Source organism: Egretta garzetta, unplaced genomic scaffold (assembly GCF_000687185.1).
Source record: "Egretta garzetta isolate BGI_Z169 unplaced genomic scaffold, ASM68718v1 scaffold322, whole genome shotgun sequence".
NCBI classification, from domain to species: Eukaryota; Metazoa; Chordata; class Aves; order Pelecaniformes; family Ardeidae; genus Egretta; species Egretta garzetta.
In genome coordinates this window covers 334,671-350,354 of record NW_009259044.1, presented here as the reverse complement: position 1 = coordinate 350,354, position 15,684 = coordinate 334,671, and the positions used below count along the sequence as shown (strand labels likewise).

The 15,684-nt window shown below is 44.9% G+C and overlaps 1 protein-coding gene across 1 annotated transcript; it reads right to left on the bottom strand.

The window, feature by feature from the left end:
- Positions 1-9,394: 9,394 nt before the first annotated feature.
- SELENOS (selenoprotein S) lies at positions 9,395-15,655 on the bottom strand (the record flags this gene model as incomplete). Its single annotated transcript, XM_009635022.2, has 5 exons — positions 9,395-9,981; positions 11,997-12,075; positions 12,179-12,268; positions 13,614-13,720; positions 15,508-15,655. Coding segments are annotated over 5 exons (504 nt in total), but the record flags the coding sequence as incomplete, so codon positions are not given.
- Positions 15,656-15,684: the final 29 nt, after the last annotated feature.

The window sequence follows — 15,684 nt, the reverse complement described above, 5'->3', positions numbered from 1 at the left end:
CCGGCTGCCCAGACCGAGAGGCCCGGACAGGCCCCGGGGGAGCACGGGCGCTCGGCTCCAGGGGTGGGGGCTGAGACCCCGGACATAACCCCAGGACAGGGACTCCAGCCCAGCGCCCTGCACCGAGACCCCAGGACAGGACCCTGGCTCAGGAGTCGGGACTGGGACTCCAGCCCAGCCCTTCGGACCAGGATGGGAAGGCACTGGGAAACCAGTACCCCGACCCGGGACAGGGACCAGGCGCCCATGCCTGGCGGCAGAGGTCCATCACCCACCCATCCCCGCAGAGACCCAGCACAGCTCACGCCGAGCCTGCGTGGCCAAAACCACACCATTCCCATCTCAGCACGGTCGGGGCCCTGCTGCCCCAGGCCCAGCGCTGGGCAGACACCCATGGGTGCGTGCCAGGCCAGAGGGGAGGCACGGCACCAAAGCAGCAGCCCTCCAGCCCTGGTTTCGCCTGGCGCTGATGCATTCGCGCAGTGTGGGCTCTGGTGCCAGGAGAAGCGAAAGCACAGGCACCTCTCTGGTTTTTCCCACCTTGCTAATTAAACCGACCAGAAATAGGTCAGTCTGTTTCCATCTGGAGGCTATAATGAGTGCCGACAGAGCGAGCGTGTTAGCTGTACCGAGCGAAGATTTCTTTTTTCTTTGTCCACGCTAACTCTCCGTGTGCATTTCATCTCCAGCATACTTCACATTCAAATACTGCAGCCCCAAACCCTTGACATCTTGCAGGGAAAAAAAGCTCTCCAGCCTTTGCAGAAGAAACCTATCTAGGACAACCCACTGACCTCCTGCTTATCATTGTGGGTTCTTCCATTTCCTACCCACTTGCCCATTTTAAAATTTATTTATAGGGTGGTGTCATCAACAACGGGCTGCAAAGAAGAAAGCCTTGGTGTAACGGCAACCTGCTCTTGAGCAAGAACCATTGCAAAAGAGGACGCTGTGCCGAATTAATACTCTACTCTAGTTAAAGTCAGGGAGACCCATACGTGACAGATTTTTACCATTCTTGTACAGTAAGTAACTGTCGCGCTCCGGGAACTAGCAGGTAATATCACAATCTGCTTATCTAATGGGCTTGCTGATAAGTCTTGGAAAAAATGCTTTTGTGTGTACTTTATTGCTCTTGTGGTGGTGGAATCCTCATACAGAGGTCAGCACCAATCAACTCTTGTGATATCAGGAGCAACAAATAACACTAGGGAAGTGCCACCTTGATTTATGGTATTAATGAAAAATAAATATGAATAGAAACTAGGGAAGAAATACAAGCAATTGACAGGAGAGAAGAGCAGGAGGGCTCCTTGCAGTTGCCCACGGACAGAATGCAGAAGTATTCAGCGAGACGTGTGTTTGTGGGAAGGGGAAGAGAAGAACGAAATGGTGAAAGAGAGGGAAAGGAAGAAAAGCCCAAGCTGGAACAGACGGGAGGCGGGGAAAGCCAGGGAAGGACAGGAGCACCATCGCTTGGCAAAAGCTGGCTGGAAGGCAAGAAGAGTTGCTGAGGCAGAAGCTGCGTGCCCTCAAGGGCTGCAAAACCGGGGAAGGGTTACGAGCACAGTGCTAGCTCAGGTGCAGAGTACGGCAGCGGTTTCCCAACAGCTTCACGTGTGCTACCAGGCAGAGAAGAGGTTGGTGAAGAACCCAGAAGGGCTTCTCGAAAGCTGGCCATGTACAAGGCACAGAAGCATCCCCACCATGGGCAGGCACTGGGCAGACCCAGGCTGCTGTGCCCGGCTGCTGGGGCTGGCTGGAAGCCCCACGTTTGCTCTGACAAAGCCAGCACAAAGTTGCCTTTCTGGCACCTTCCTCTGGGGAACAGGGAAGGGGACCCACAATCCACCTCAGTTCACCCTATTAAAATAATCCCAAACCTCTATTTATACCAAGAAAACCTTTTCTGCTATACCACCCTCACCATCCCTTCCATACGGGGAAATCTCCCCCCCCCAAACCACCACTGTAATTCCCCTCTGCTTCCCAGCAGTTGCAATGCTTTACTATTATTTCTAACTACTGGTCCCCCAATCCCTTTCTACGAAGCCTGGAGTTATCCTCAGCCTGTGCCACTCAGCACACATGGATCTTCTACTCCGCTTTCAAAAGCTTCTTCAAAAGGGACCTCGCCAAACTCCTTTTCTCCCCTCCAGCCTGATCATCAGGTCCTGAAATACAGGACACTGACAGACGTTCAAGCTAAAATAAAAAGTAGGGCCACTCCTTTCCAAAAGAGGGAGGTGTGGCAAGGCCGTGAGCAGGAACAAGATTACGCTTGGCGTGTTCCAAATCAGCAATGAAAATCTCCTGATTCAAGGGAAAGCCACTGTGACCTATGAATTACAGGAAAAGGCAGAGCTAGCGTGGTTAAAAGGCAGTAAAAAAGAGCAGGGTTGGGGCTGAGGAGCTGTCAGTTGGCTTCTTCCCATAAAGAAAAGAAGTTAGTCATCAGAATTGAAAACTCCATGTGACTTCAGCACACATGGAAACGATGAAGCGGAGCAGCACACTCCCGTGCTGGATCTCTGCTGCCATGCATTCTCAGTTGGCGAGTTCCCACCTCCCTGCACCTCCCAGCCTAATTACGGTCCTGTTGCGGGCAGGGGGGAGCGCTTGGGGAAGGGGCAGGAGAAGGAAGGGGTGCCAGTATTTAACCCAAAGAGGAGGCACACCGGGCATCCGTGCTGCCACACGAGACCCCACCACCGGTTGCAAGGCCGAGAGGTCCAGCTGTAGAGAGGGGGTACACCTGGGAACACTGCGATGCCCACACGGAACCGCCCCAAGCACATCAAAGCGCCTCGCATCATTTCAGTGATTATTCCAAACTCACATTCAAAAGCGTTAGGTGGGCGAGTGCCCCCTTTACTGCTCCTGCCCCCTCCCCTGTTCTTGCACAGAGCAGCTGCTGTTTCCACTATAGGAAAAAAAAAAAGAAAAAAGGCAAATTAAGGGAAAACTTGAAGAGTGCGGCTTAGTTCTTCCAGCTGAATTATAACCCTGCCATTACCTGCCTAGAGTATGTTTTTACTCTGGTTGGCAGAGAAAGGTCATGCTGCATAATCACATTTAAGTGCCTTCCCCCATTAGTACAGCTCTTAGTCTCGATAAATAGTTGACACTGTATATTATGACTACTGTATACTAAAACACGTGGTGTTTTTCTCATGTAACACTGCAGGAACACATTTTTATGCAGCACGTTTTCTATTCTATGTGGGATTGCTTGAGGAAATATTCTGAGGGCTCTCCAAAAATCTGAAGAGGGTGCATGTCATGTGTGCTCCGTCTCCGCACTCCCGTCCCGCTCACTCAAGTGAGATTGGCACCCGGAGCAGCCAGCGAGGGCCCCCTTAACGGGCCCACACAGTTTAGATTCGTAATCAGATTAACAAAACAGTAATCCTAAAATAAATGATGAAAAAGCCAAGTCCTTGAAGCGGCGAGTTGTTTTGTACGTGTACAGAATAGATGTCGTCCTTTTGGAATAAAGCAGCTTAATACCAAAAGAAGAAAGTTTCTTCCACGTAGGAGACTCTACCCGGTAGAGGAAAGAGGGAATATCTTGCGTTATAACCACTTCTTGTTCCCCTCAGGTTTGATCTCCAGTTTTTCCACACAGATGAGCCCGCTCTAATACGTACAGGACGTACCCTCTACATTGTGTATTCCTTACCATATTTTAAAGTAACAGTTAAAGAAGTGAGCTACATCCCAAGTGCTCCAGAAACTTTAATTATGAATGTTCCAGTGCTTAAACTGATACTTTAAAAACTACCCAGGCACTGGAAAATGAGCATACTTCATATATTCAAGGTAACAGACTCACGGTGGAAAAAATCTAGCTGGGCAACCAGCAGCGTTTGTCTCTCTCACAGTATTTCCAGCACCGATACATTTTCCCAAATGATGCAGAAACTCCTTCCCCAGCTCCAGCACCCACTTTTTTTTTCCTCCCCGTCCTCGTTTGGTCTTGCCACTGACCGGTCCCAACCTTTCTTCTCAGCTGAATCACTCAGGAGAAAAAAAAAAAAAAAAAAAAAAAAAAAAAAAAAAGAAATGTCATTGCTTGCTGGAAAGCCAGACCAACATCGCCATCCTACGGCCCGGCCCCGCAGCGCACCGGGGTCACCTCGCCTGTCCCAGCCAGGGAGCCTGACGTTGGGCTTTGGAGGTGCGGGAGGGGACCTCAATTACCCAGCCCTCCTCCTCAGTGAACCTCCTGCTCAGCACCCAGCTCCTCAGTTGCTCAAGCCTCCAGTTCTCATCGGCCGGGTGGTGATCGCAGCGCTGATGCGGTGCTTCGAGGCGTTGAAGCTTCGCATCATGGAAGGGAAAGTGATGTATTTGCAACGTTCTACCACCAGATCGGAGTCAACAAACCGCTGGGAAAAAAATCTAGAACATCAATTTAAAATGCAAGGGTCAAGGTGCAAGATACCCAATAAGCAGAACAGCGAACGAAGCGGCAATTACAGTACCGAAAGAAACGGTAAGCTGAATTTATGGGGGATGTTACCCCCCTGGCATGTGATAAAGTAAAGCTTTGGGACCCAGTTTTGGCCTTTTTTTTTTTTTTTTTGGAAAATGCACCTTGTAGGCCAACCTAACTGTAGCTCCCCATTTTAATGCACACAACAGAGCAGCAGAGCTAGATGGAAAGGCCAGGTATTTCAGTATATCCATTTTCCTTCCCTTCTCTTTAAATAGAATTTTATAAGTTCTTTTCCTTGCCGTTCCCATATTAATGTTACCCACGGTACCAGCTCTGAGGCTGAGCTTGGTAAGCAGCACACAGAAAGAATCTCCATTAGCAAACTACAGCAGACACAGAGGGAGGAATGAAGTTATTAATTCATCAGTAGAGATGTTGCTCCGTGCTGAAAGCGCTTTTTAGCAGATATGCACTTCAAAACACAAACAAGCACAGAAAAAAAACAGACGTCAGAGCAGCGGCTGCATACCTGCCAGCCCCTCACAACAGAGATCTACAACTAAAAACTGTGTATTCACCACCAAAACGGAGCTGAGGAGACCCACTCCATCACAGCCATCGGCTGCTTCACAAAAAACGATGGAAGTTTTTGAAGTCGCTGGCTCTGGAGCTGGGAATATGGGCAGGGTGCGTGTCAGGCTTGGAAGCTCACACAAAACCAACTACAACGGTGCAACGGGGCCAGGACACCACCCAGCCAGCAGCCGTATGCTTTTCCTTTGTGGTTGCAGAGCTGTTCCAAAAGCTAAGCTTTCATTCCAAAAGGGGGGGAAAAAAAAAACAAAACTTTTGAAGTCGCTGGCTCTGGAGCTGGGAATATGGGCAGGGTGCGTGTCAGGCTTGGAAGCTCACACAAAACCAACTACAACGGTGCAACGGGGCCAGGACACCACCCAGCCAGCAGCCGTATGCTTTTCCTTTGTGGTTGCAGAGCTGTTCCAAAAGCTAAGCTTTCATTCCAAAAGGGGGGAAAAAAAAAAACAACACCACCCAACCCAGAAAGTCTTCAGCTCATCCAAGTCTAGACCGGCTTTTTCTGCAGTTGGAAATCAGATAGTTTCAGTGTTCAGCGAGAGCGTGGACAGAGACACGCTGTGCCCCACTCTTGGCCAACCCCATCCCTGAAAAGGTGTCACTTTTTAGCCAGTACAAGGGCAAAAATCTTCCGAAGGGTGGATCTGATCTGATGTAGAGATGTGTGCTGATGTGCAGCCAGGCTTGAAAAAACACAGCCGCCAGAGATGGGAACTGCCTCAACTAAAGGACAGCGTGAGGATGGTTTAAACGCAGCTGTTAACCCTAGCACTGCTGGTAAAACGTCACGCTGGATGCCATCCTCCTTCAGAGAGCTCTCGGAATGCAAATGCTCTCTTTAGTCATCTTCAGGGCGGGGGAAGACAAAAACCCCAAGAAAAACCAACACAATCCAAACACCTGAGCTGCCTATCAGCACAGTCTAAGGATGAAACCAGGCTGGGCATAGAGTGACCGCAGAACAGCCGAATTCCTCGAGTTTTGAGTCAAAATAGTACAGAACTGTATAAAACAGAGTAGATGATACTTGTTAGTTCTAACATTTCACACCTGCATTCAGTCTCTGCTAGGAGAGCCATTCCTTGCAGCTATGGGTGCAGTTACCATTTTTCATTCCCATTCATCTTTGACTTGCACACGGGTAATTCTGCAACACCTGGGAACAGCTCTGCTGACAGACCCCCCCGCCTGCCCTCACTCCCCCAGGTCCATCTTCTGGTGTTCATCATCAAAAGTTTCCGGTATAAGAAACCTTTTTTCTTTTTTTAAACAACTAAGTCTGCAAGGCAGTATCACCCTTAAAAGCTTTCCCTCGTTTCACAACATTTTTGAAAGGCATAAATAAAGCCAAATAAACTTTACAAGTGACAACATGGCTTTTTTGCTCAGTTTTAATTCCAGCGCTCAGTATCTCCTAGAGAATACTTAAAAGAACTATGCCTAGACTAGGCCTCACCTGCAATTTAATGAAAACAAAAAACTTTGTTCCTCCAGCCTACAAATCATCTGAAAGGCAATGAAAAATACTTAGCTGCATTTCTCAAGCAACTAACATTTTCAGGATTTTTTTTGTGCCTCTGAACACTTGCTTGACTTAGGATTTTTTCAATACCCAAATCAGATTACTCTTCAGTGACTAAGTAACGTTACACAGCAGTTTCATAGCATAGTGTGAACCCTAAGTTTGTTAGCTACCTTCTTCCAGATAAAGATATTTCCAGATCGTCTGCATCAGTAGAGTAAGAGGCTTCTTGCATAACTGCTGTAAGTGAGGAGAAAAAAAAAAAATCTCCTGAAGGCTTTTTAATATGATCTTTCATAAATCAAGTTCTTGGGAATTCATACCAAAGTAGGAACAATGGATTCATTAAATAGTTCACTTTCACCTAATGCCTTCTGCATGCTTCCCTCTTACGCTATAAAGCAACAAGCTGCCACCTTCCCATACTTGTCTGTGGTCAGGGGAGAGTTTTCTGTTTGAAGTCAGAGGAAAAACCCTTCCCTCTGCTTGTGCGGGTTGTGAGCCAAAAGAGAAGTTCTACAAACAGAGTCTCTTCCTCCCACCCAATAGCTTAGAAATATCTGATCAAGGGAAACTTAGGGACTTAAGGCTTAGGATAAAAAATGAAGGCAGAGAGAAGGGTGAAGTTTCCAGAAACACGTAAATCACTTCGTTCTCACTGAATGTGTCTTAATAAATCTTAGAATTGGGCAAAAATCCACATCCCCAGTCCCAGCCAGAAGCAAGTCTTGAGACACAGAGAAAGATTAGCATATGCTCAGTTCAGACCTGCTTATTTATTTCTTAAAATGTTTTTACTGAATTAAACCAACCCATCCTTACCATTTTATCAACACAAGGAATTCTGCTGCTTTAAGACAACAACCTCCCCCAGCTGTTTTTCTGAAGACAACACCTCAGTCTGTTGCCTATTTCCCCAACACAAGGGGAAAACGTTCCCCAGAGGCACGAGTAAGATAACAATTTCATCCTCCTTACTGATGAGGAACCTTCAGATCTTGAAAATATCCTTCCCCACCGCTATTTTTTTTTTTTTACCTTATTAAAGATTAAAACCTGAAGTTACACCGGTCTATGTTACAACAATAGAAATTTAAGTTTACACACCAAAAAGCACAAAAGCCAGGAGAGGAAAACTAGTTTCCATAGGAACATCAATAGCCTTCTCCCTTCAGCTTCTACACACACTTGAACACACACTTCAGGGGTCTAAAGCAAAAGGTTCTTCCCCTTTCCATTGCATTAGCTGGCAACTTTAAAACTTACTAGTAACATGCTACTGCTGCATTTATAGTCAAGACAAAAATCACAGATCACCTGACATATAGAACAGTACCTATATAAACAGCGTATTCAAAGTTGGCACTCGTACGCAAGACAAAAATCACAGATCACCTGACATATAGAGCAGTACCTATATACTTATAAACAGCGTATTCAAAGTTGGCACTCGTACATGTTGATGAACACAAACATTCCAAACACAAGTATTTAGAAAGAAGCATTCAGGCAGCCCTAAGCTATGCTAATGAAATGCCAATGTATCTTTTAATGCCTATATACAAGCTCAGTAATAGTAATCGGACACGGGGCGCTTGTCGCACGCCGACAGGAACCGTTTCATTCTTCATTGAGGACAGCCTGGATTTTACTTGCCTTTTGCATTTTGTGCTAGAGAGCATATCAAGGGGATGGGATGTTTAGAAAGCTCATTTACGACGACCAGCTCTACCTTTACTTTCTATCCACAGTGCTGGATATACACCAGAAGGGTGAAGACCACACACGCTTCAGATACTCCTTACAGTCCCTCACTTGCAAGTTTTACACGTCTGCTAGCCAGAGGCTTTTTTTCAGCACCAACCCTCAGCTTTTGTACTGCACAGGCTGGCAGCAGGGTGAGAACACACCTCGGCACCTAGCTGAGCTGTTCGGGACAGCCGTGTGGCCAGGCTATCAGTTCCCACCCTGCTCAGAACAGAGCGCAGATCAAAGCAAGTTCTTAACATCCCCAGGGTGTAACCTTGGTGCTGCACTGCTAAAGCCACGCACAGTCCTGCTGCCCACAACACACAGATCTCAGGGCGGTTCACGGCTCTTTGAGTATCTTGCAGTGTTTGAGCTGACAGTGCCCGTGTATCCCCTCCTCCTCAAACATACTTGTCAACAGTAATTTGGAGAGGAACCCGCTCTGCTCTGTCAGAGCAAAGGCCTTTGTTACACGTTTTCTTGATGTAGGTTCAAATACAGCGCAGTGCTTAACGACCAGTAATGCAGTCTGTCCAATTTCAGAATCACTTACAGGGGAGGGGGAAGGGAAGGGGGAGTTTCACTTTTTAAACTTGGGAAAACTTGATTTGGCCTTAACCTGAAGGTGATTCTTCTAAAGTCATGATTTGGAACACAGAACACCCAAAGAAAACAAAACTGTTAAAAGCCAAAAAGAACATCTGAAAAACCTGTTTATGGTGGTAGTCAAATGAAAACCATTTCATTTGATCTCTCATCTTGCTTTATACACATTCATTGCACTGGAACATATGCCTTCTATATAAAAAGACACTGTAGAAACCCACAAGATTGTAAATACTAGATTTATGATTTGTTTGCAATTGTATTTAATATTAACAGTATTTTGTTTTTACAAAGCAGCTGAAATTAAAAAAAAAAAAAAAAGGAATAGCAAGAACCCCCCCCATCTGCTGCCTAGCATCAGTAATCCTCACTGGTTTGTTTACCATTTATAAGGAAAACATCATTCAAGGTAGCTTGTCACAGAGACTCTTCTGCAGTAAATGCCCTGCGGTGCAAATCCCTGGCATTTGTCAGTTCAGCTGTGAAAGTTCCTCCTCCTGTATATAATTCAGGGTATGTGCCGATGACAATATTCTTCCCCTCTAAAGTACCTTCCAGCCAAACACAGTAAATCTGGTAACACACGCCTGAGGATGGCAAATATCCTCATTTTACAGAGGAAAACTGAGCGCAGATAATTAAATTTGCCTGAGGCCAGCCTTTCGAATAGCCAGCCACAGAACCCAAATCTCACAGTCCCAGCTGATTCACCTTGGCTGGAGACTACACTTCCTCTCTACGGAAGAGAGAAAATTAACTGATTGCGCTCAAATTGTTTCTTTCTTCATCCTCTCTAAGAGGATCAGGTCTTTTTCTTGTGTAGGATCAGCTTTTGCATTACTGTTTGGAAATGGCGTAGATCTGTTTTCAAGTTAACACCTGCACTAAACCCCATCCCGAAGGAGTCAGTGTGACATGCGATCTGTAGGCAGTTAGACAGTGGGTAAGATCAAGCCTGCTAGTGACGTGGGACACTAGGGAGGTTAGCCTCATCCACCTGCTGAGGGGCCTCTCCGGCCTGGTCTCCAGGAACAAGTTCCACCTCCTTCTCCAGACAGGGGGTTATAGCCTAGAAGTGCAGAGGAGAAATCCACCGTATTAATATTCACCCTCAGCAGGCCTTCACCAACACACAAGGAACACAAAAAAATAAATCTCACAATTATTTGCACCTTGTTTATATTTACTACACAGGCAGCATTTTAAGGAAAATGAAAGCAGAGAAAACATCCAGACTTGAGATGGTTTATTTTTGTAGTGCTATGCTAACAGTAAAAGCCATTGCAAAACACTTGTGTTTTGATTTTATCAATCTGGATTAAATGAAATTGAAATTAGTTACCACTTAATTTCTCTAAGTCTGCACTAAAGCTTTAATGCTCCTCTGCAGCATAAACAGAGCAGCAGCAGTAACTCTTACAGTAAACTCTGTAAGACTGTACCTGTTCTCCAAGAGCCCTGATAGCTAGGGACTTAAAATAATCTTTTATTCCAGTCCTGTAAGGGATACAGGTCTGGAGGTCCTGAGGTCTGAAGGTCAAGAGGCAGATCCACTCAATACTACTGTAAGATTTTTTAAAACGAATTTAAAAAGGCAAGTATATGCAGTTAAGGCAAACAGATAGTTCAGTTGAACCGCCTAATGCCGTAACTATAGGCAACTTCATCTTACAAGTATGTGCTTGGAAAGACAGAACTTGGCAAATGTCCTCAATCTGTTCTGTACAATGCAAAAAAAAAAAAAATGCTAATCAAGCAGGTTTCAAAGCAACCTGTTCCAGTGAAACTTCAAGCATCACCTCCACGTTTGAAGTTTGTTTTTCTCATATTAGCCAAGTTCTGCTTTCTAGCTTAATTCAGCAGCTGAACAGTGCAGATGGTTCTTTCGCTTCATGTTGATCTACCTCACGAGAAGATCAGAGACCTCTAATTTCATCATCTGTTAGTTAAGCAAAGATTTTGCTTAGGATGAAACCAGGACAGGTAGCAGCTGGAAGGGTGCCTCAGCCCAGCTGCCCTGCTCCCAGTTCTCAGCACAGCTATTACCCATGCATTTCTCATCCCCCATAGTGGCGAATATTCTGTGCAAGAGCTATAAAAGATATTTGACAGTATCAGACATTGGACTGCACTCGTTAAACAACATAAGATTAATCAATGCGTCAGTTCCTTCAGATGTTGTCAAAAGCTGTTAGTAAACATATTCAAAGCAGAACTTCCAGCACTGAACTATATTGAGGTTTAATATGTTTAATCAAGAATCTTCAGGCTTCTTACATTTAATCAAGTGACTTAGTGCTGCACCCTAAGCAGGTTTCCCTTTTAGGGTAATGCAATCGAGGCTGTCTACATGGTCCCCTCTGCTATGGAAAACTGTAATTAAAATATTATACCCAAATTAGTGCTTGCAGGTACAGCATGGGCTGTTTGGCCAAGGGAGTGAAAGGAGACACGCTGCATGGCTGATATACGGCAGTGATCCTAATGTGGGCTATGCAAGGCCATAGAAAAGCCCATCCATCAAGATATTTCAGCGGTTGACAGTGATTTTAACAGTAAGACCATCTTGCGCCTTGCAAGAGTTGATAAAGAGTTTATACGTCTGCAGGATTTATATATTCAATAGACCATCATTATGGCATCTGATAAATAAAGTCACATTTTGCTTAATGACGTCTTTAATCTTCCTGAATCTACATAATACAAAGTAAAATATCCCCTTCCTACATTTAGTTAGTACTACAGGTGATTGAAAGACAGACCAGATATTAAAATACTGGACTTTTACAATAAGAGTGGAGGTATCCCAGAAATATTATAAGAATCTAAGTCATTTTGAGTAACAAAAATCTTGGTAAATTATGGCAAAAGCATTTACAAGACAACTGAACCACCACAGAAATGTCCTGCTAGGTTTTGCACAAAGTGTGGTCTGCACCACACTAATTAGAGATGAAGAGCTCATTTGTGAGGCACATTTTGTTTCCTTCTTGAAGAAGAGGGAAAATATCTACAATGACTATGTAAGCAGCTGGATGAATGCTCTGTTTCAAGCTCAGAATATCTTAAGGATTTCCTACTTACCACCTCCTCGCAAGGGCTTTTTATTTGGCTTCGATTTCGGGACTGCTGATGAGGTGGAGGCACCGGATTCTACTTCTTGCTGTTCACAAAAGCAAAAGTTACTCAGAATTTAATCCACATGAATTTCAGCTAATCTAACCACATAAACATAATTGTAACCTGATTAACAACACAGTTGTTACCTGATTCAGTTTCAGGTTTCCTTTATAGCTTTTTCCTTCTTGCATACTTTCCCACATTGCTATCTTCTGCCTTCGCTTCTCTTCTTCAAGCTACAGAACAAATGCAGGATATGGAACACTAAGATTTCAGAACTAATAGAACTGCCAGCGCTACAGAAACAGCTACAACAGACTCATCAAAACCCAAGGGAACTATCTTTACCCGATGCAGTACCCCCAACGTTAGGGAAGCATTTACTTTTTTAAACACCCACATCTTCCCAACCACAGAACAACCACCCCTCCTCAATATATACAGACTGTGCCTGCAGCTTCTTTTGACCACTTGATGCTTGAAAATATTTTGAAAGTAAAACAGAACCAAGTGGCAAGCTTAAATCCTGAGTTTATAAAAAGTACTGAGTAAAGAAAATTGCATATGATAGTAATTTAAGGGACAAGGTAGGGTTCTGCAGAAAAAAGTGTGGTTTTCAAATGAACAACAGCCAGCTACATATTTACAGCCCAGCATACATTATCAACTGTTCTCCCAGCTCTCTTCTAAAGCAATTTATCCACAAAACCAAACATAAATTAATGGTTAAGACAGGCTGCCTTCTTCTCAACAAACAGAAAGGAAACAAGGTAGCTACTCCAGCCAGTCAAAGAAAGCAAAGCTCCCTGAGCTCACACCAGACCTAGATTTTCTATATTGTGGCCATTTTCTTCCATGATGTGACTTTTCATTCATTTTTAACTGCTGGTATTTCTTGAAGCATCAGCTATAAACTGAGGCCTGAATGTAGCTGACTGCAAAAGTAAAAACAGAAGAAGAGCTAGGACTAATGAGCAATATCATTGCTATGCTGATCACATCCACTTTTCTATGCTGCCCCACATAGCAATATGCTGTTCCTCATTATCTCAAGCTGTAGTTCAAACCATTAAATTACAGCAATGCTAAGCTGCATTTCTAAGAGCTTGCATTTGCCATTAAGAACCGAAAATACACGTGTGCAGTAGTACAGTTAGTCTAAATGCCAGTAAATCCCCCCCAGCCCTTCACTGCACACGTAGCCAAATTTCTGTAGGTACAGATTTACCACAGTGTCCCACACACACCGTTACTTGTGGAGAAGCAAGGGCCACAGAGAGTAATTGCTTCAGAATACTATACGTATCAATCATTCTAATCAACACAGAGCATCAAGACATGAGGTCAGCACAACACGTAAGTATGTGCTTGCATCACTGGAGGTCCATCCTGATACCTACTGCCCGTTACTGCTCCATGGATCAAACCGTATCAGAAGTGGTCCGGGTATAGGAGGTGGAAAAAGCCACCCCCTGCATTCCAGCAGGGAAAGCAAGTCTCCTGTTCTGGTATCTAGCATGGAATAAACCTTTCTGTAACAGCAGCAAAGTACTCAACAACAAATTCATCAGTTAGAGTTACCTGTCTTTGTTTTTCCTTGTATCTTTCTGCTTGTGCATTCAACTCCTCTTGCATCCTGAGGCGAGCTGCTGCCAAAGCTTCCTGCCTTCTTACCACCACATCAGGTTCTAGGAAATTGGGAGAGTTTGCAAAGCTATTCAAAATAAATTCTAAATGGCTTCCTCAAAGAACTGTAGTAAGAAAAAGCTCACACCTCTCCCTACAGCTGTTTTGCAGAAAATCATAGCTCAAGTTCAGTTCCCAGGTAATATTTTACAGTAACTTATATGCTGATTTAAATCTTCTAACATTTTAATATTTTTAGAGTGATTATTTTAATGGGATTTTAATGAATAAGGACACCGATGTAACAAACCCGTAAAAAATTAAAATTCATACTTATAGGATACTTGCTTCTCTTCCCAAAGGATTTGTTTGATACAAATTCAGAAATATCACCCATGCTTCGCAGGGATTCCATTTTTACCCAGAGAACTTCTTTTACGCAGAAGCATGAGGCAACCAGCCCACATTCACTCCCACTCCTTCTGGCAATTGGTCCTGCTGTTTCATTATGGCAGTGAAGCAGTGACAGATTTAATGCTCTCCATCAGCAGAGAAGTTACAAATATCACGCATATCTCAGGAGAAAACTGGCAGTCTCAGAAAATCTACCCTGTGTAACTACCTCTCTTCATGGCTGGCCTTCAGGAGAAGTCAAAATAAAAATGATATCCAAACAAAGGCAAATATTGCTCTCTTTTCTCCCAGTAGCTGAAGCATCTCTACATTTGCTTGTCTCTTTATACGTTTGCTACCATCCAATGATGAATATTTTAAAGACATTTCAGTAATTTCATTTTGTAGGCAGTTTTGGCAATTAAATAAAGATTTAATTAGCATTAAAAAAGAACACTAGTAGGATAAGGGCACACAAGTAATATTTTCTGGGGCCCGACGTAGCGCTATGCCAACAGGCCCAAGGAATCAGTGCCAAGCAGTTATTGTTTTGGCTGATACATAAGCACAGCCTGTGCTGTACAGCAGCAAGCCTGCAAATGAGGCAGGATCAAGACTGTAAGATGTACAACCCACGCCACACTGTAGAAGATAACACACAGGAGAGGCAGTTACACCCCAAATGTATACAATCCTGCCAGAGTAGGAAGTGAGAAGGAGTAATTGAAAGGAGATCACGGATACTAATAAAAAATTAATATTAAACAAAATGGGTTTTTCCCCCAGTATTTAGAGTTGGATGTTTTGTTTTTCTTTGATAAGCCTGGCAGTTCTTTGATAACTGCCCACAACTCATTTGAACCAGTTGGTTCTCTCAGCTTCTGCGCTATCAAACACCACTCATTCCCTTGTTCCCTAATGCCCCGCTCCTTCTCTCCCAACCACACTACTCTGGGATACAAACCTTCCATGATACAACCTTTTAAATTAAAATACTTCTCTTGGTCCAGCCTTTCCTCAGCCCTCTCTTCAGCAACACAACCTGTACGCTTTCATGGGCCTGAGCGGTTATCCCGAGCATGGTTCACCGTTCAAATCACAGAATGTTTTGGGTTGGAAGGGACCCCTAGAGGTCACCCAGTCCAACCCCCCTGCAGGGAGCAGGGACACCTTGAACCAGATCAGGTTGCTCAGAGCCCCGTCCAACCTGGCCTTGAATGTTTCCAGGGATGGGGCCTCCACTACCTCTCTGGGCAACCTGTTCCAGTGTTTCACCACCCTCAGTGTAATCCCCCAGAACCGAATCTCTTTTTGGCCGTTATTAACTAAAAACTGGGCGTGTGGACCCCAGCAGCTGTCAGAAACCCCATCGTGACCGCGGAGGCCTAGCAGGGACCTAAGACAGACGCAAGCATCGGCCTACACAGCTCCAAAGAGCAAGCAAAGACTTACTCACCCACAGCTGCGTCAGCCACTCCCGGCGGGCTGCTCGGCCTGGCCGCCAGGCTCTGGGAGATCTTCTGGACGAGGAGATAGATGGCGACCGCGGCCAAGAGGATGTACCAGCCATAGCTGGACAGCACGGAGCCCACTGGGACGGGAACAAGCCGTAGGTGAGATCAGGCAGCGGGGG